The sequence below is a fragment of the Megalobrama amblycephala genome, linkage group LG7, assembly GCF_018812025.1.
Source record: "Megalobrama amblycephala isolate DHTTF-2021 linkage group LG7, ASM1881202v1, whole genome shotgun sequence".
Taxonomy (NCBI): domain Eukaryota; kingdom Metazoa; phylum Chordata; class Actinopteri; order Cypriniformes; family Xenocyprididae; genus Megalobrama; species Megalobrama amblycephala.
The window spans coordinates 25,255,212-25,275,212 of record NC_063050.1 but is presented as its reverse complement, the minus strand read 5'-3'; the positions used below and the strand labels follow the sequence as shown (position 1 = coordinate 25,275,212).

At 36.2% G+C, this 20,001-nt stretch overlaps 1 protein-coding gene across 2 annotated transcripts in view; it reads left to right on the top strand.

The window, feature by feature from the left end:
- The first annotated feature begins 12,069 nt into the window (after positions 1-12,069).
- glra3 (glycine receptor, alpha 3) overlaps positions 12,070-20,001 on the top strand; it is a 58,975-nt gene continuing 51,043 nt past the window's right edge. For both annotated transcript variants that reach the window (XM_048196698.1, XM_048196699.1), the window contains exon 1: positions 12,070-12,795. In XM_048196698.1, coding sequence (XP_048052655.1) covers positions 12,725-12,795 — 71 coding nt within the window. In that variant the 5' untranslated portion in view covers positions 12,070-12,724. The remainder of the gene's footprint in view (positions 12,796-20,001) is intronic.

Sequence of the window (20,001 nt, the reverse complement as noted above, 5' to 3'; positions counted from 1 at the left end):
TGGTTTTTGGTAAAAAGGGACATATAATTAAGCTATATATGTTGCAAGTGATCTTGCAAACTTATGCAATGTGGATCTGTATTTAGAAACTGGTTCCTTTTTTATCATGTAGTGCAGTAAATACTCTTTTATTCATATAGCAGCTTCATGCTGCCTAGGAATCCATAGCATGTTAATAGCATTTCAGATTATGCATATTTCATCACCAGAGTATAATCTAATAAAGGCTGTTAGAATGCCTTGGAAAAGCTTGTGTGAAATTAAGTGACCACACAATGATTTGTAGGTGGTTAAGAGGTTTACCATGACTGGCTATGATCTTTTACAGGGATATATAAATATAAATGTATATAAATCAGTGTGTGTGTGTTTGGTGGCAACAACAATCGTGAAAACAATTTGTCAAGGTCTAGAGGTAAGGTACATAATGCTATATTGTATGTGTTTATAATCATATAGTGATGAATTCTGTATCAACTCACTGCGAGTAGAATGTGATCACTTTACTTGCATTTACACTTACACAAGCTTGATTAGAATCTCCCCATCCTGATTACATCTGCAAGTTTGCTGGTTGTCTTCTCCCAAAGGATATAAAAATAAACTAAACTCACAGCGTCTACTGACTTTATTGGTTGTATTCCTGCCGTCCAGAAGAATTTGAAGCAGCTGATGAAATCCCTTTGCTGGATAAGTGATGTGGCAACGGTAGTGAAAAGCCGGACTGGAGTTTGGAGCAGGAGTCTTATGCTGCCTTCATGTGTTGTCGAAATTATCGTAAATACAAAATGCACATGAACGCCCTTCAATTTCGAAACTTGCAATGAGCTCGTAATCACAACTTCAGAAGTGAGAATTATCAAATTTCTGATAGCATGTGAAGGCAACTTTAGTAGAGTTAGTTGTTATTTTGAATATTTGAAATTTTATCAATCAATCAATCAATCATTGCACTTTGACATATTTTCTTATTTACGTAATTACCTATAAATATAATCCCCTATAATTTCCTGCAAATCCAATGACCAAAAATCTTAACTTCTCAGCTCAAGTAATGTTATTCATTTAGAATTGTATGACTTATCACTTTCTCTAGTTATTGCTACATATATTACCATGAATATTTATCAATAATATTCAATTTAATTGTTTTTTTTTTTCTTCTTCTCAGATAAAGGTTTCCTTTCCTGTTTCTCTAAATTACCCAGCTTTCCAAAGTTATAAGTTTCCCTGTTTCCCAAAAAAGAATGATTCAAAGACAAATACTAAAGCCGGGGACACACCTAACGATTAGCCGAAACATTCTAAGACTGAACTGAACACACATACCGATTGTTTCCTTCGACTGAAGCCGATTTATATACTTTCACATGGAATTTGAACACCGACTGTAATCGCGGACTGAACGCAACTGGCTCTGACTGGACGCGTTTGAGCGCGATCAGTCATAAGTATCAATTTACATTCATAATCGGCCTTACAATTGTTAAGTGTGTGCGCGGCTTAATACAGCAGGGCGTTCTGATAGTATTTTCATCTTGTATTTTTTTTTTATGTAGTTTTTTATTTTATTTTATTTATTTATTTATTTTTTCCTAAAAATCTGGAGGGGCATCTGATCATTTATTCCCCTTTCTGACTCTTTAATTTCAAGCTCTTTTTGTATCATCTCATTTGGCAAAAAATACATTTTGTACTCAAGTTTCATTCTGTTTTTGGATGAAATAGCCTGGGGTGATCCATGTTTAATTCATTTCTTCATTATTTTTGACACCTTCCCTAATTTGACTTAATTTGTGCAGTCTTTAAAAGCCAAACATTAGTAAACTGGGCAGATGTGTACTTTAGCGTGATAGACTAAGCCATTTCTTATTCATGGGAGGAGCTTTTGGAACAACATGAATAATGGATACAGAAGCCTTTAAATGATACTTTAAATGAGAATGATAGGCTACTTCAAAGTGCTACCTCACACACTTTGAGTTTTTGTAGAGACTAAGAACACTGAGATGTTGTCAATGTATGCTATATAATTCCTCAATAACTGCATATTTAATCATTTTTACTATGCTAAAACAGACTACATCTAATGTCTAACCAAACGTTTATAATAGGGACTTTCAAACATACAGCCCTTTCCAAGAGAGGGGGGAAAAATACTGGTAAATTACAGTTTACCAGTAGGACCATTTAAGAAATAATCTCAAGTGTTACCTAGTCACTATGCAGGAACTACTAGTGATCTGGACCATTATTTTAAAGTGAAAAACATCTGTTTCACTTTAAAATAATGGTCCAGATCACTAGTAGTTCCTGCATAGTGACTAGGTAACACTTGAGTAATTAGTGATGCATTTTATGACTATATTCAGAGTAAAAATGATTGATTATATCTCAGACGGACGATAATGTCAGTTAGTTAATGGTTATTAATGATGCTAATTTCATTCAGTAATTATTGATTAGCTAATAAGGAACTATCTCCTAAATTTGATATTACTCACTGATTAGTTAAGATTGTTTCTAATAGTAGTAGCTGAAGTGTTAATGTAGTACTACTCATTAGTCCGGCATTACTTACTGAATAGTTTCTTATTATTGACAGATCATTATTCTAAAGTGTTACCACTACTTTTAATCAATCCGTACAGATGATAAAGATGATAAAGAACATGCACAAAAATAAAAAAAATAAAAAAATAGGCAGACATTTTTATTAAAGCACTCTAAATCCTATCATTAAAGTTTTATATAGTGAAATAGAACTTTTTTTTTTTTTTTCAGGGAATAGCAGAAGTGTGTGTGTGTGTGTGGTGGGGGGGGGGGGGGGGATTGTTCATGTGACTTCTAATCTGGACATCACATGTGTGCAGCAGTGCATGCCAGTTTGCATGAGAACAGCCTACATGAGCAATACTATACATCCTTTCAAATGAAAAAGAAAAAAAAAAAAAAAAGAAGAAAAAACAATCAGATCATATTAGCCATAGAAGGAGGTGAGATTAGTGCTGCTGGACAAATGCACTATTAAATTGAAAACCACTCACCGAAGAATTGCCTCTAATCTAATATCATCTCCATATCCCATTGTTGAACTGCATGTGTGTGTGTCAGAGTGTTGGCCCTTACATATATAGTTCTTACTCAAAGCTTTGATATTGAAATCAGACACTTATATCATTATGCTCAGTATATTAGGAGTTAAGTGCTGATCTGCTGATAGGTCAGCACTTTTATGCTTCTATATATCATCCATCAGGGATCTTCATTACTGTGAATTATAAATGTGGTTAATTGATATCAGGCCATAACAAGCATGAGGAGCTGGTAATGAATTTATATCTGCAGCATTATGGAGTGTAAGAAAGGAACAATTGTGTTTGTATGTTTGTGGCTGCTCTGTGGAATTCCAGCTATCCTTTAAAAAAAATAAAAAATTACATAATAGTACTCACAGTGCTGTATCTAACTATACTCACATGCACACATCAATGAATTACACAGAAACCGAAATAACCTTTGTGACATCATAATGTGTGTAATCAAGTGTTTTGCCAACTCTGCACTCCAAGGAATCCAACTCTATTTTTTTTATTTTTGTAGAATTAAAAAGATACAGTCCTTAGTCACTTAAAAAAACAGCACTTGGTAAACGTGAACTTGCACATACTGTGCAAATTCCAATGAACATATGGTTTGTTAGACTTTGCACCATTTTATTCCTCCCCTTTTAGAAACAGATGTTGCTTGAATGACATTTCTCTTATTCCTTGTTGTTTGTGCATCATTAGAAGTGCTTACAAGTTCCACATATTCATCCTGGTGATCATGCAAAATACAACTGTTATCTATAAGTCATTAAAACTGTGGCCGTGTCAGGGTGTTAGAAAAGCCAAGGCGTCCAGGGAAATATTTACATGAATAGAGAATAAAGGGATTAACATCCAGTGGGAGACAGCTGAATTAAACATATCATTTAAAGGATTAGTTCACTTTCAAATTAAAATTTTACTGATAATTTACTCACCCCCATGTCATTCAAGATGTCCATGTCCTTCTTTCTTCAGTCGAAATGAAATTAAGGTTTTTGATGAAAACATTCCAGGATTTTTCTCCATATAGTGGACTTCAATGGAGCCCAAATGGTTGAAGGTCAAAATTACAGTTTCAGTGCAGCTTTAAAGGGCTTTAAACGATACCAGATGAGAAATAAGGGTCTTATCTAGAGAAACCATCGCTCATTTAAAAAAAAAAAAAAAAAAAAAAAATTATATACGTTTTAACCATAAATGCTCATCTTGAACTAGCTCTCTTTTTCTTCTCTATTTCAATTCCAGCAATGTAGACACTGCTAAGTGTATTACTGCCCTCCACAGGTCAAAGTTTGAACTAAATTGTCATATACAATATGCTAGTGCAAGTATATAACAATTAGTTCAAACTTTGACCTGTGGAGGGTCAAAACGTAAAACGTATATAATTTTTATTTATTTTTTTAGAAAATGAGCGATGGTTTCTCTAGATAAGACCCTTATTTCTCGTCTGGTATCGTTTAAAGCCCTTTGAAGCTGCACTGAAACTGTGGCTGTTTCTCAATTCCAAGAACGCAGAGAACGGACTTGCGTTCTCGTGGAGTCCGGTCTTGCCAGGCGACCTTGAAAGAACGATCTCGGAAGGACGCGAGGACAGAGAACGCATCATTTGAGAATTGAGAAGTGCTGTGATCTTGTTGCTCAACTGACCGTCCCAGCATATTATAAGTGGCTAATGCACAATAAATACAACATAACATCACAAACAATTGTCATAACCTGTTAAAAAAAAATCTTTCATATTATTATAGACATTGTTTTCATATAATTTTATATCTTTTTATTTCACCGCGTGTATTTTTGAAAATGAGTAGCCTTTGGCTGTTATGCTTTGTCAATGTTAAGATTATTTTTTATATGCCAATAAAAATACTGCAGGCTTTCTTCAGGTTATCATTTTATTAAAATTAAGCAAAACAAACGGTTTACTTTCACGAGCCGTCACGTATTTGCAAGCTTGTAGCTGGAATCTCACACATCCGGGTACTTTCATGTGTCCTCCGTTCTTGCGTTCTTGAGTATTGGAATGAACTTCGACGGTTGATGATGACGTAAAGCAAGAACACAAGGACGCAAGATCGCTGAAGTACGCATTATTGAGAAACAGCCTGTAATTTTGACCTTCAACCGTCTGGAGGCCATTGAAGTCCGCTATATGGATAAAAATCCTGGAATGTTTTCATCAAAAACCTTAATTTCTTTTCAACTGAAGAAAGAAGGACATGGACATGGACTTCTCAGTAAATTATCAGGAAATTTTAATTTGAAAGTGAACTAATCCTTTAATGCTGCTCTCTGGGTATTGCATTATTAATTTGCCATCATTTTGGTGCAACATCTCTACCACTAGAACTACCTCATATTTTAGCGAGCATCAATGATATGAGTCAGTGCCTTGCCTGGACATATGTTATTCAGGAATTCTGTGACCATCATAAACCTCAATGGAGCTCGGGCAGCTGAGTGAAGCGTAAAGACTTTCTCAACTGGAAGGAAATGTTCTATGTGCCGTTAGGCCCCATAATGCACACAGGAAAGCACAAAATCACAAAAGTTTAATAATTCTCAAGAAAGTGTAATAAATATTGGTAGTGAAAGCCCACGTTTTGGAATTTTCTCCCAGTTTTAGCATCAGTTTATGGCATTTAATAAAGTCACATTTCAAAGCAAAGCTTTGAAGCTTGTAGGGTGTAGTTCAGTGTGCTTACCTTCCCACCCATATTCCTCTTGACCAAACAAATGTAAGATTAACAGCTTTCGACATGAACTTGTCACCATTTAAGAGCAAAAGAAGGCAGTAATACTTTGAGATTGAGTCAGAACGCAGCTCTCTTCAATCCTGATTACTAGGGCTTTGTTAACGTCTAAATGTGCCATAGCAGAGTGCATTTCTAATTATCTGCTCAGAACTATTACTGCAGTCATGGCGAAAGTCCCTTTTGATGGATCTGCTAGACAGATTGGAACATTTCATGGCTGGTATGACCCATTTGGCAAGTGATGTGCAGCCCATTGGCTGAAAATAACTAAACCATTAGCTCTGAGAAGATACTTAATTGAGCATTCACTCGTAGGGTTTAATATGGCACCAAATATAAGGAGTGTGGTGTGCTTTTGTCACATTCTGTTCTTACTTGAGCAAAGTGCATGTTATATAGATACAGAAGGATGATGTGAGTAATGCAGGTGGACAGAGATGACATCCCACATTCACTGTAAATTACAGATTAACCACATATTTTTATGAAATGGGTGCACTAGTAAGGAATCTTTTGGCTTAGAAATTGAGCTAATAGTACACTTATTAAGGGGGACAGTCTCCTTGTGCAACATGGGTTTAAAGGGATAGTTCACCCCAAAATGAAAATTATCCTATGATTTACTCAGCCTCAAGCCATCATAGGTGTATGACTATGTTCTTTTAGACTAACACAATCTGAGAAATCCTGATATACTGAGATATCCTGATCCTAATTAACCTGGCTCTTCCAAGCTTTATAATGGTAGTGTTTTGGAGCCCAAAATAAAAGCAACCATCCATCATAAAAAAATAATCCATACAGCTTCAGGGTGTTAATAAAGGCCTTCTGAAGTGAAGCGATGGGTTTTTGTAAGAAAAATATTTATATTTGAAACTTTATAAAGTAAAATAACTTGCTTCTGGCAGACGGCCGTTCGCATTGATTTGCAGCAGAAGAGTGAACTCTGACCTGACGCAATGAAGTTCAGATGATGAAGCAAAACAAAACACCGGTCGTGAATTAGAAGTCTAAAATGAGAAATTTTAAAGAGAAATGTCTGAGTATTTCAATATAAGAGAAGAGGAGCTTGAGTTTGTTGCACAGCCCTATTTGTTTGAAGGCATCCAAGCTTACGCTACTCCTACTCATTTGGCTCAAGTCGACTTGCGCAGTATGTGTACAGTCGTCTGGTGGAAGCTAGCTATTTTACTTTATAAAGTTTTACATATGGATTTTTTTTTCTTACAAAAACCCATCGCTTCATTACAGGCCTTTATTAACCCCCTGGAGCCGTATGGATTATATTTATGATGGATGGATGCGTTGTTTTGAGGGGCTTAAAAAACAGGCCACCCTTTCACTACCATAAAGCTTGGAAGAGCCAGGATATTTTTAAATATACTGTATCTCTGACTGTGTTTGTCTGAAAGTAGATCATATACACCTAGGATGTTTTGATGGTAAGTAAATCATGGGATCATTTTTGGGTGAACTATCCCTTTAAGCGTCTTGCACAAGAGTGACAGCTCATGAATTGCTCCTTGCAGTTTTGAGCTTCAAGATAATTAAAGCAGATCCCCCCACTAAAATATTTATAAAAAAATTATTTCAAAACTAAGTTCAATACTAATGTGATTTGATCTAAATCATTTTTTCTCATAGATACTCTAATGAGAAGTTATTAGATCTTTTCTCTGGTGACGGCCTTCCTTTGAGACTAAACTGTCCACCCAAGTCTCTATGTCTTCCAAACAAGGCCCTTTAATATGCAACGTGCCGGGTCGAGATTTATAACAACTCGCCACACACCAGTAATTGAGCAATTTGTCTTTTTCCCAGCCAATAGAGTGCAATAATCTCTCCATATAGAACTGATTCAGTAAATGCCACGCGTCTCGTTGGCTGCCGAGTAAATGCATTTGCATTATAATGTGATGAGCACCTACAGAGCGGGTGTTGAAATATGCCACACTGCTCATTGCTTGTGGTGCGGTTCAATGCCAGAGTAACAAAGTGAGCCTGTTGATTGCGAATATCTTTTTATCCATGCTTTTACTTGATGTTTTCTGAGACAAACTAGTTAAGTGAAGCATAATGAGGTTTGTTCATTATAGTATTGATTAGGCAGACTCTTTTATGCACAAAACTGAAGGTTTCGGTGAAGGGGAGGATAGAGGCAAAGCTGGCAATAAAACTATACTCTGCGAATGCAGCATACCATGCAATGCCATCAGAATTAAAATCATTATTGGTTACTTTCTGATATGAAATAAGCACAGATTAGCCCTGAATGCCTATGCATTGATTCAAGGCATCACTTCAGACTCAGTCTCAGATTTAAATTTCTGGCTTCCTTGTTCTCAAATCTGACCTATATCCACTCAGAATGAAGTTGTCAAGATGAGCTGAGTTAAAGGTGTCATGCTTGTCTAAGAAAATGCGCTTCTTTAAAATACAACCAGGATAGCATATCCTGACAGACAGAAAATACTAGAGGCAGAATATTCTACTATGTAATACATAAGATAAACAATTTCATTCAGAAGGGCACAATATACCTAACTTTAACCTAAACTCTAACTGTAGCAGAGCATACTTTTATACAAAGAAGAAGATTTCATAAAACAAATTTGCAAATAACTTTTTGTGTGTGTCTTGGGTGAGCGTTCAAACACTAGAGGCTCTTTTCAGGCTGACAGTGATTGCTCTACAAAACAGCTCTAACTCTAACAGTTCTTTTACATGACACAAGTGTTCATTCAACAAGGGCAGGGGAAATTATCTGAGGGCTAAACACAGTGGCCTTTATAATTGACAGAGTACACATTAGGCTATTATCAGTACTCTTCCCATCCATCTGCCCTTCACCCACCCACATGCAGCGCCTGTCTGCTCACACTTCAGCTGCAAACAAGCAATGGCCTCACCTGTCAGTAATAAATTATGTGATCAAAACCTATAACTAAAAAGTATAGTTGCAACACATAGTATCAGTTCTATTTATTACTGTATTGTCTTGAAGAACCCTTTATATGCTAAAATGGTCCTTTGTGTTAGAGTTTAGGGTTCTTTTGTTTTTCAAATCTTTAACTGTCAAAGCCACATCATTACTGATTTTCTGGAGCTCAGCAGCCATCCAATTACACAGACTGTCAACACACTCTCAACAGGTAAATTACAACCCGAATTCTGGAAATGTTGGGACATTTTTTAAATTTGAATAAAATGAAAACTAAAAGATGCACAAAATGAGCTCATTTCAAATTTGATGCCTGCTACAGGTCTCAAAATAGTTGGGACGGGGGCATGGTTACCATGGTGTAGTATCTCCTCTTCTTCTCAAAACAGTTTGAAGATTTCTGGTCATCAAGGTTATGAGTTTCTGGAGTTTTGGTGTTGGAATTTGGTCCCATTCTTGCCTGATAAAGGGTTTCCAGCCTCTGAAGAGTTTGTGGTCGTCTTTGACATATTTTTTCCATTTAATGATGCGGCAAATGTTCTCTATAGGTGAAAGATCTCCACTGCAGGCAGGCTAATTCAGCACCCGGACTCTTCTACAACGAAGCCATGCTGTTGTAATAGCTGCAGTATGTGGTTTTGCATTGTCCTGCTGAAATACACAAGGCCTTCCCTGAAATAGATGCCATCTGTAGGTGAGCATATGTTGCTCTAATATCTTTATATACCTTTCAGCATTCATAGTGCCTTCCAAAACATGCAAGCTGCCCATACCGTATACACTTATGCACCCCAATACCACCAGAGATGCTGGCTTTTGAACTGAACACTGAGAACACGATGAAAGGTTTCCCTCCTCTTTAGCCCGGAGGACATGGCATAAATGATTTCCAACAAGAATGTCAAATTTGGACTCATCTGACCATAGAACACTTTTCCACTTTGAAACAGTCCATTTTAAATGAGCCTTGGCCCACAGGACACGACGGCGCTTCTGGACCTTGTTCACATGTGGCTTCCTTTTTGCATGATAGAGATTTAGTTGGCATCTGCAGATGGCACGGCGGATTATGTTTATCGACAGTGGTTTCTGGAATTATTTCTGGGCCCATTTAGTAATGTCATTGACACAATCATGCCGATGAGTGAAGCAGTGTCGTCTGAGGGCCCGAAGACCACGGGCATCCAATGAAAGTCGTTTACCTTGTCCCTTACGCACAGAGATTTCTCCAGTTTCTCTGAATCTTTTGATGATGTTATGCACTGTAGATGATGAGATTTGCAAAACCTTTGCAATTTGACATTGAGGAACATTGTTTTTAAAGTATTCCACAATATTTTTACAGACTCTTTCACAGATTGGAGAGCCTCTGCCCATCTTTACTTCTGAGAGACTCTGCCTCTCTAAGATTTCCCTTTTATAGCTAATCATGTTACAGACCTGATATCAGTTAACTTAATTAGTTGCTAGATGTTCTCCCAGCTGAATCTTTTCAAAATTTCTTGCTTTTTCAGCCATTTGTTGCCCCCGTGCCAACTTTTTTAGACCTGTAGCAGGCATCAAATTTGAAATGAGCTCATTTAGTGCATAAAAGTGTAAAATTTCTCAGTTTAAACATTTGTTATGTTATCTACATTCTATTGTAAATAAAATATTGGCTCATGTGATTTGAAAGTCTTTTAGTTTTAATTTTATTTAAATTAAAAAAAAAAAAAACAACAACGTCCCAACATTTCCAGAATTCAGGTTGTATTTCTTTCTTAAAATGTCTATAAATTTTAACTCTCAAGTTGTTACTGGTTTCCTACCAGTCGTGACTGTAAAGTATGTGTGTGCGTGTGTATGTGTGTGTGTGCGTGCATGCGTGCGTGCTTGCGTGTGTGTGAAAAACAAAGATATGATGTTATGTTTCCTTTAAAATGTAGGCAAGTTACATTTAAGAATGTCTGCATACCCAAATCTGGATAATTTCTGCGGCATCAAAAAAACAGCTTATTTATTTGGTATTCTGTTAATAAAGGGTTTGAAAACAAGCACCTTCATTATAATTTCAACAGAAGTACCTGATGAAAAACCATAGCATGTCTGGGGGTCTTTGAATATATTAAGGATGGGAACCATTGGTTTAGTCACATAAACAATAAGGGTAACACTTTTCCAATGAGTTGGCGGATAACATCTATCATTTATAGTAAATCAAGAGACACTTACGTATATGCAAGAATGGACATCATTTCTAGATTCAAGTCTTTGTTGTCTTTTAAAGCACAAAAGTAACATTTAAAGAAGAGGATGAATGAATGAAATGTGAAAAGGCAGACGCAAGCTCCCTAATGCCAAACTTTGGCAGAAGAGAGCATTTGAGCTTATCGCCCAATTCCAGAGCAATGGCATAAAGCTGGGAACAGGGTCAGCATGGCACAATAAACAGGAGTGGGCGCACACATGCACACACATGCTGCGCAGATGCACCCAGTCTCAGCTGTGCCATACTCGCTGCCTACGGCAGCTCATGCCAGACACTGTCACTCACTGTAACACAACGATGATTTCATAGGGAAACAAAAACAGACAGTATAAGCTCAGTGCATTAGGACTATATACCTAAATACAACATAGGGCCCGATTGGACCGGGTACGTTCCAGCACCGAGGGAATCAGCATGTGCTCTAACATGTGCCATCATGTATGACTCACGAGTTACATTGCACTTAGTTTCGTCATTGCTTACTGATACAGTCAGCTTGCAAGGAGTGTATTATTACCCACAAAGATTAACTCCATGTCATGATATACTGAATATTAGCCATAATCAAACCTGAAATGTGTTATCATTCATTAAAAACGGATCATTACTCTAGTTGGAGCTGTGATATCATTATAAGGCTTTTTTTTTCTTCTTCAATTTTAAATGTTATTTTGAAGACAGCTATCAAGCATTACAAAATAGGTGCCTTTTCCATTTTTCCTTTTTTTTTTTTTTTTTTTTTTTTTAAAAGCCTTTTAAAAAAACTTAGCCTTTTAAACAATAACAGGGATGGTGACATATACTTCATTTAACCATAACACTGTCATGATACTGTAAGTTGTTTATTAGAAAGAGAATTAATGCTGATATTTCTACAAAACCCCAAATAAATATAAAATAAAATGATAAAAAAGGATACACTTCCTTACAGTCCATCCTGAAAGGGTAACGTCATTTAAAAAAAAAAAAAAAAAAAAAAAATCATATGGATGGAGATTGGCCACAAGGGAATCCTCATGGGAAAAGGCAGGCAGGAAGGAATGAATGAATGAATGAATGAACTCGTTGAGTATATACATACACATGCACATATATAATAACTATTAAATAGAATATAATAAAACATTTTGTAAAATGCTATGAATACAAACATATCACTGCAAATAACAGTACTACAACGACGACAATAATGTTACAATCTGGTATCCTGTTATATTCAGTGGTGGGCTATAAATCACGTGAGCAGCTTTCATAGTCAAAGGGTTGGCAGGGATAAGGGGAAGTATTCAAATTCCGTTCTCTCTAATTGTAAGTAAGCGTTACACATGCATGTGTACAGTGAGAGTGGAGAAGCGCACTGTCAATCAAGCGCGCTGTGTGGGGCGGTCTCTGCTCAGAGATGTCTGAATATGTCAAGAATCACTTCAGCTGCCGCAACCTTTGAAACAGCACTCCATCTCCTCCAGTGCCGCTACGAGGAAAGAGTTTCATATATACTGTTTAGCTTTATAAGATTATGAGGGATTCCTTTGCGATTGCCGTGCGCAACGAGCCAACAGTGCATTGGAGTGAAGGAAGAACAGCTGGAGCGCTGTCCAGCGTCCTGAAGTCAAGAAGCCAGAAGTGCTGAAGAGAGCACAGGCATTCACAGAGGACTGTATGTCTATGCCGATCAAGTCTTGAGATGACTCGGAAAAGGCTGCTTTCTGTGGCTGTCTGGGGATTCATTGCGTGGGAAATAGGAATTCTGTTGAGGTAAGAGCAAATATTTTCCTTGCTGGAGAAGAGAGTAAACACAGTTTTTTTCTTTCTTTCTTTTTTTTTTTTTTTTTTCCCCACTACAGTTTTGTCTCGGGATTCAGCGTCACATGAATACTCCATGTTTAGCTGATAGTCACGTGCTGTGGAGGCTGAAAGTATCAAAACGAATAAAATGTGCACTTTCACCCTTAAAGAGCAACAATGCAGAGGCATCACCGTAGTATAAACATGATTTTGGAGACTGTGCCAGACAGAGTCATTTGAACACTATATTCTTTTGCTTTGTGTGAATCTTTTACTTCAAGATAATTTATCAGTAGCCTACAGTAAGCTATACTGCTATGAATATATCTCATCACCACCACGTTCATGATGGATATTGAAGGCATAGACAAAGTTTTTAAGCAGCTTGTTCTCAGTGTAACAGGTGATCTCTTATAATTTTCACAGTAACTTAGAGCTCAGGGATCCTAATGAAATTATTTCTATCATTCTGAATGATGCTATTTAGGAAACATATTGATGACACTTTTGCGCAAGGATAGTAGAAATTTGAAAATAATAAAGGAAATAGAAAACAAATTAGAAAATGAGGCAAAGTAAAGAAAAGGAAATAGGTATTTGTTTCAAAATTCTCTCTTCCTTCATGTAGAAATAATTAGTTTAAAAAGAGTAAATTGATTTTTCAAAGCGATTTAACAAGTTATGGTAATTTATTCTTGTACTCCTGATACTACATACCAGTAGAACTTTACCTTCTTATGAGTCCCACATGATATTCATTCAAGCCTGTCATACATCTCTTAGTTTGGGTGATTATTTTTTACTCTGCCATACTCTTTTTTTTTTTCATCACCCTTTCTCTCTGGTCTTGCAAGTAGCTGCAAAATATGAAATTGCCATTCTGGGTCCCTTTGAACTGTACTGAATCCTCACAATTCTTTCAGCTGATGATGCTATGAATTTTTAATGTTTCATTTGTCTACGATCCTTGGGCGCACGCAAGCGTAAAGTCTTGCATTATTGATATGTTGGCACTTGCAGTGTCTATGTCGCCTTTGTATTGGCTGCCATTCTAGGTACCCTAAGGGAAAGTTGTTACTTAAAGCCATCTCAGAGGAAGTTGTTTTCAAAGAAAAGCTGGATGCGCCCCATTCCAAACTCTGAATTAATTAGAGTGTACAGGAAATATTCATTCTTGCTACCAAGTCTCACGTTAGAATGTGTTATGCACAAATGTTGAGAAGAACTTTTTGCAAGAGCTACTCACCATTGAGATTGATCTTGATGTCCAGAGAGGTCAAAGGCTGTATGGATAGTGAATAGCTTGAAAGGAGGTGGTAGAGGATCATTTCTCTTTGATATCATTCTACAATGGCTTTGAATCACTCCACAACATGTACATTCCCAGCAAGGTGCTGAGAAGTAGTGGTCTCAATGTGCTTACATCTTAGCCAAGATCTTTGTGCAAAGATTGAATCTGCAGGCTCTGTAGACTGTGTAAAGCTTCTCTTCGACTCTTTCAGATTTTCACAGTTGATAGAATCTTATTAATGTGTTAATAGTGATGTCTTGGCATAGAACACTTGTCATTTTCTTTGATAATTCATATCTTTGATCTACTTGAATTAAAATATTTGAAAAAAAAAAAAAAATCCACAATTATATGCAATGCATTATATACAGATTTTGTTGTACCATAAATCCTCTCAGCACATAATAACTCATTAAGATTCAGGTAAGATCAAAATTCAGGTAATTTAATAGGGGATATTTTGATACATTATCACTCAACACCAGCTGTGTGACAGTGACAGTTTCCAAATAAACAATACAGTTGAAAAGCATCAAAACTAGCCGGATTAAGAAAACTCCAGTCCATAATTAATTTTATACTTTACATTGGTATACCACCCTTACACATTACTTTCACTATGTCCTGAATTTTAATCTGAAATGTTTAGGTTAAAAGGTAAGGCATAGTACAAATCAAACTGTTATCGAATATATAAGAATAAATATATAGGAATGAGGAATGCATCCTACTACTGTTTTAAAATATACTTTGCATATTTTTGTTGAGTTGTCAGTTATATATTAAACAACCAAAAATTTTACAACCAAATGTCCTCTATGTCTCTGAAAACATGTATGAATATAATAAATACAAAATATTTTCAGATTATCACATGAGAAATTATAGAATACAGATTAAATATATAGGTGTAAACCAGGGGCCGGATTCACGAAACATTCTTAAGAATAAAATTCTTCTTAACTGCTAATTTCTTCTTATTTTCAAACTTAAGAATAAAGATAATAATATTTTGTATTCTCAAAAACTTTTCTTAAGATTGTTCTTAAAATCAAATTTAAAAAGTATTCATATTCCCGAAAAGAATGTTCTTAAAAATCATCGTAAATAACTTCTTAAAGTTAGGATAACCTCCAACCTGTCTTAAATAGATGCTCAACGAATTTATTGGCTCGTTTCAAATATTATGCATATGACATAACACTAGCTAGCTAAATATAATACATATTACTTGTACCCTGAATGTGGACGAGCACTCTAAAGTCTGAAATTACACTATTGATCATTTGCACGTACCCATATGATGCGCTCACTCAAGCTTGTACGGAGAACGGCACAAGACGTTAGCACGATTTACTAAATCGTTTCCTCGATTTATAAACAGCGTACACGATTTAGCAAATGCCTAATCTACAGGAAGTGACAGGCTTTGAGGTGTTTTTCATTCAGCGAGTCTTCAGCAATTAACGTTACCCCTATTCAATCAAATAAACACCTTTCATTTTCTTCTTAAGTAAAAAATTAAGATCTTGCCCTAAGTTCTTAAGAAAATATTTCAGAACTTCCTAAGAATTTTTCAAGAATTGCACTTAGGAACATTCTTAAGAACTTCTTAAAATTTATCTTAAGAATGTTCTTAACGTCTTTCTTCAGAAGATGTTTGTGAATCCGGCCCCAGTGATGATATTGACAAAACTCTTCCTACAAAAAAAAATAAATAAAAAAATCACATTCAAACTCCCAAAGCCACATAGCATACACTAAAATACACCAAAACACCAAAAGTCCTCACCACATTGCCACAGATGACAACACACATACATCAACAACTACAATCAAAAACGTCCCCCAGCATGCACACACTCAGGCATTAACACACTGTGAATGAGTACAGACAAATATTACAGCTGTCAGTCTATTATACTAAGAGGATAGTGGAATATGGCACAGTACACCACTCAGCACAGGTTTACATGCCTCTGCTTCATACTAGCTAGTCATTATGTGCCTCTGGGCTGACATGGATTTGAATGTGTTGTTTTCTTCAAGAACATAAAGGCTCCAAATTGCCTGTTTAGTGCCCAAGAGTCTTTCAACTGTACCTTGTTTTGTTGGATGTTGAATATTGTCACAGTTTCTAACTTGTAGGTGGGTTCACAGATGACTAATCTGATTTCTCAATAGCTTTAGGAACCCAAATAAGGGTCATGGGGGTTGGCTGTCATACGGGGAAGTTGTCACAAGAGCTATATTTCAGTAAGGTTTTGAGTAAAAGTTCATTTATTAAAACGCTTATGTATATGTTGGTTTCAAACACATCTATTTAATACTGAATATTAACCTAAAATCTAATTTTTGATATAGTTGCTGGGTAAAGAAGTGGACACAATAAAAACCACATTGGCATACATTTAGGCAAGGGTCAAATATATAATAAAGTATTTTATTATATATATATTAAAAAAGTATAATAAAGTTATTTTTGTGTTTGACAGATCAAATGAAATCAAATCAGCTTTTATTGGCCAAGTATGTATAACATACAAGGAATTTGTCACCGGTATAAGGTGTCCCACATGTATATGCACTGTATTATACTTGCAGATATCAATTTACAATGCTTTACAAAACAATGACAACAAAGATTATAAAATTATAATATTGCACTTAATTATGGTATTACAAAAGAGAGAAAAACAGGGGTTACATTATTTGCGGCATTTTAATTTTTACTCAACATTTCTGAAAAGCCGAGTCTTTCCGAAAAAAAGCCGAACTCCTGGAGGCGTGCCAGAGCTAAAGAGTCATGAGCGTGCGCAGCTTTTGCGTAGAGATTGTCTGCAAGCTGTAACATCATTATAAATAAAAGGAGAACAAAATAAAATGTGCTATTTACATTTTATGCACTTGCGCGCCAATTGACAAAACACTGATATTTGATGCAGTTTTACTCACCGCCCCTAATCTGCAAATCCAGCACCGACATACACAAACATACACGCACAACTTCGTTGCAAACAATTGGAAAAACAAACTTCATCCACCATTCCCTTAACGCTGGGTTCTTTGGGAAGCTGAAAAAGGTAATCTTTCCCTCAAAACCAAAAACACACTCCTTTGGTGACAGGAGCTGCGTCTCATTTCAGAGGCTGCGTCCTCCGGAGGGTCGCGTTTGAAAGCTGAATACTTCATCAAGGATGTCTTATTTAAGAAAAGTAACCATAATAAAATTGACTGATATTCATTGTGAGCTGTAAAATACTGTAATTTCTTACTTACTTTGCAATCTAATGGTTATTTTTTCTGAAATGAGACTGCCTCAATGATGTATGCAGCCTTCGAAGGGTGCAGCCCCTGAATTGGGACACAGCCATTGTTGAAAAATCTCTCGGCTTCCGTAACCCGAATGAAGCGTGTTGATGGGCGTGCTCTTGCTCTGGGTGATGTGTGTGTGTACGCTTATCAGGGACCATACAAGGAATTCCACCCTTTATTACGTGATAAAGGACCATACTTGAAAATAAATTCTGCGAGACATGTCCACAACCGGAAGTAGTATATTTGGCACATAAATACTCTGTCATACGTCCAACTCGTGTTTTGAAACTTTGGCCATGTTTAGCATGAGAATGCAACTCTTTAACAGCGTAAAAAAGTCAGAATGTACCCCCCTTTAAATAGCAACTACTCATTGTGACAACTGACATTGGGTCATGTTGTCACTAAAGGTCAGCATGTGCATTTTTCCCCCTGAGCAAACAATGTGAAAATGTTTGGTAGCTTTTTTCTGCAGGCTAGACTTTTTAAGGTTCACTTTATAGTTCACTAGTTCACATTAGTTCATGTATATGACAGTTCACGTTAGACATTCTATTAACTACAAGTAACTTTGCAACTGCATGTTAACTATAGCAGTTATTAGAGTCATTAAACTATTAGTAGACTGTCTGTTTAATATCTGCTAACACTTTATTTTGATGCTCTCCCAACAGGCATTCTACTGATTATAAGTAACTTTTCAACTAAATGTCAACTTATTCTACTAACCCTAACCCTAACCTAACAGTCTACTAATACTCTAATGAGAGTTAGTTGGCATGAAGTTGCAAATGAATGAGAGTTAGTTGTAAGGTTATAGCTGCAAAATTACTTATAGTTAGTAGAATGTCTAAAATGGACTCTCAAAAAAAAGTAAACTTTATCTGAGGAGAATTCACTGGTGTGAAAAGTGTGATAACTGCCCCAATCTCCCCTACTTGATTGCAAATATTAACTTTGGACTGGTATAGAGAGAACACCTAAACAGTCAGAACTTGATATAGAAACACGGGACATAAGTAATTAGCATTTAGACTGACAGTTTGCAGTAATCTGCACTGACAATTCACAAAGACTGACTGTTGGAAAGATTGAAATGTGTGTTATATTAAAACTGACATTTTAATTACAGGTTCATTGTTTGAAGAATTGGATTTAATTATGTACAGCTATGTAAGAGAAAAGAAAGATGTTTCCTGCGGTATGTCTTTGAGTCTGATCAGTATTCATAATTACTAATTAGAGAGGGCAAATACTGCATACGTAATGAATTAGAGAAAGACAGAGTTTGTCACTTTGTCAACACTGTCTGTTTATTTAGGGACTTATTTTGTAACAGCAGCTCTGCCCGTGCCAACTCAAATAACTTGACTAGACAAGGACAGACTAATATCAGCACTGGACCAAAGACAGCGTAGGTCACCGTGCATCATTGTGTCATCTGCTCCAAGAGAAAGACATGTCTCACACTTCACCCACCAAAAATATACAGATGTATACTATTCTTTTTAAAGGTCCCGTTTTTCGTGTTTTTTTGAAGCTTTGATTGTGTTTATAGTGTGCAATATAACATGTGTTCATGTTTCGCGTGTAAAAAAACACAGTATTTTTCACATAATTTACTTATCTGTATACCGCTGTTTCCACTGTCATAAAAACGGGCTGATGACTTCCTTGTTCTATGAAGTCCCTCCTTCAGAAATACGTAACGAGTTCTGATTGTGCCAGCGGTTCCTGTGTTGTGATTCGACAGCAGTTTAGCGCATCTTGCCCGGAAAGGTCACGCCTCTTACCATAACGTGGAGATGCACGCGCTCAGTGTTATTGTAAACATGTCTTTAATTTTACCCTATCAATTTGAGCCGGAATCAGACCCGGTGATTGGACTGCGGGATGAAAATAACAGCGTTTCGACGACATGGCGACAAACACACTCTACAAACGCAACTCTTGTGTATTCCTGTGGGCGTAGGTTAGTCAAAAAACTGTTTTAGTGACGGCATTAAAGAAGGAAGTAGAGGGATGTAGTCCAAACTGGCCGTTCGATGTAGGTGACTTCTGTTAAATAAAATATCTTGCTTGTCATTGAACTTTGAGCTTTAAAATTTTACAGATTTTATTTATACTCTAACAACAACAACATTACACACTAACTAAAGTTTGAAACATGGGATCACATAGAATGGGACCTTTAAAGTGTTATATGCCTAGAAATACAGATTTCAAATACCTATAATATTCTGTCACTAACAATGCAGGGAATCCATAAAAACTGACTACATTATATGATCTTTATTGCATGTGTGTGATTTTCTCTCAATGGTAGGCAGTTAGAGGTGTTAAAAAGGAGTGACGTAAAACTACATAAATAATAACACTTTACAATAAAGTCCCATCAGTTAACATTAGTTAATGCACTAATTAACATTACCTAACAATGAGAAATACATTTGTTACATTAATAAAGAATGTTCATTGTTAGTTCATGTTAGCTTAGGTACATTAAATAAAATGAACAGATACAACTTTTAATTTTAATAATACATAAAAAAAAATCACTTTCTGTG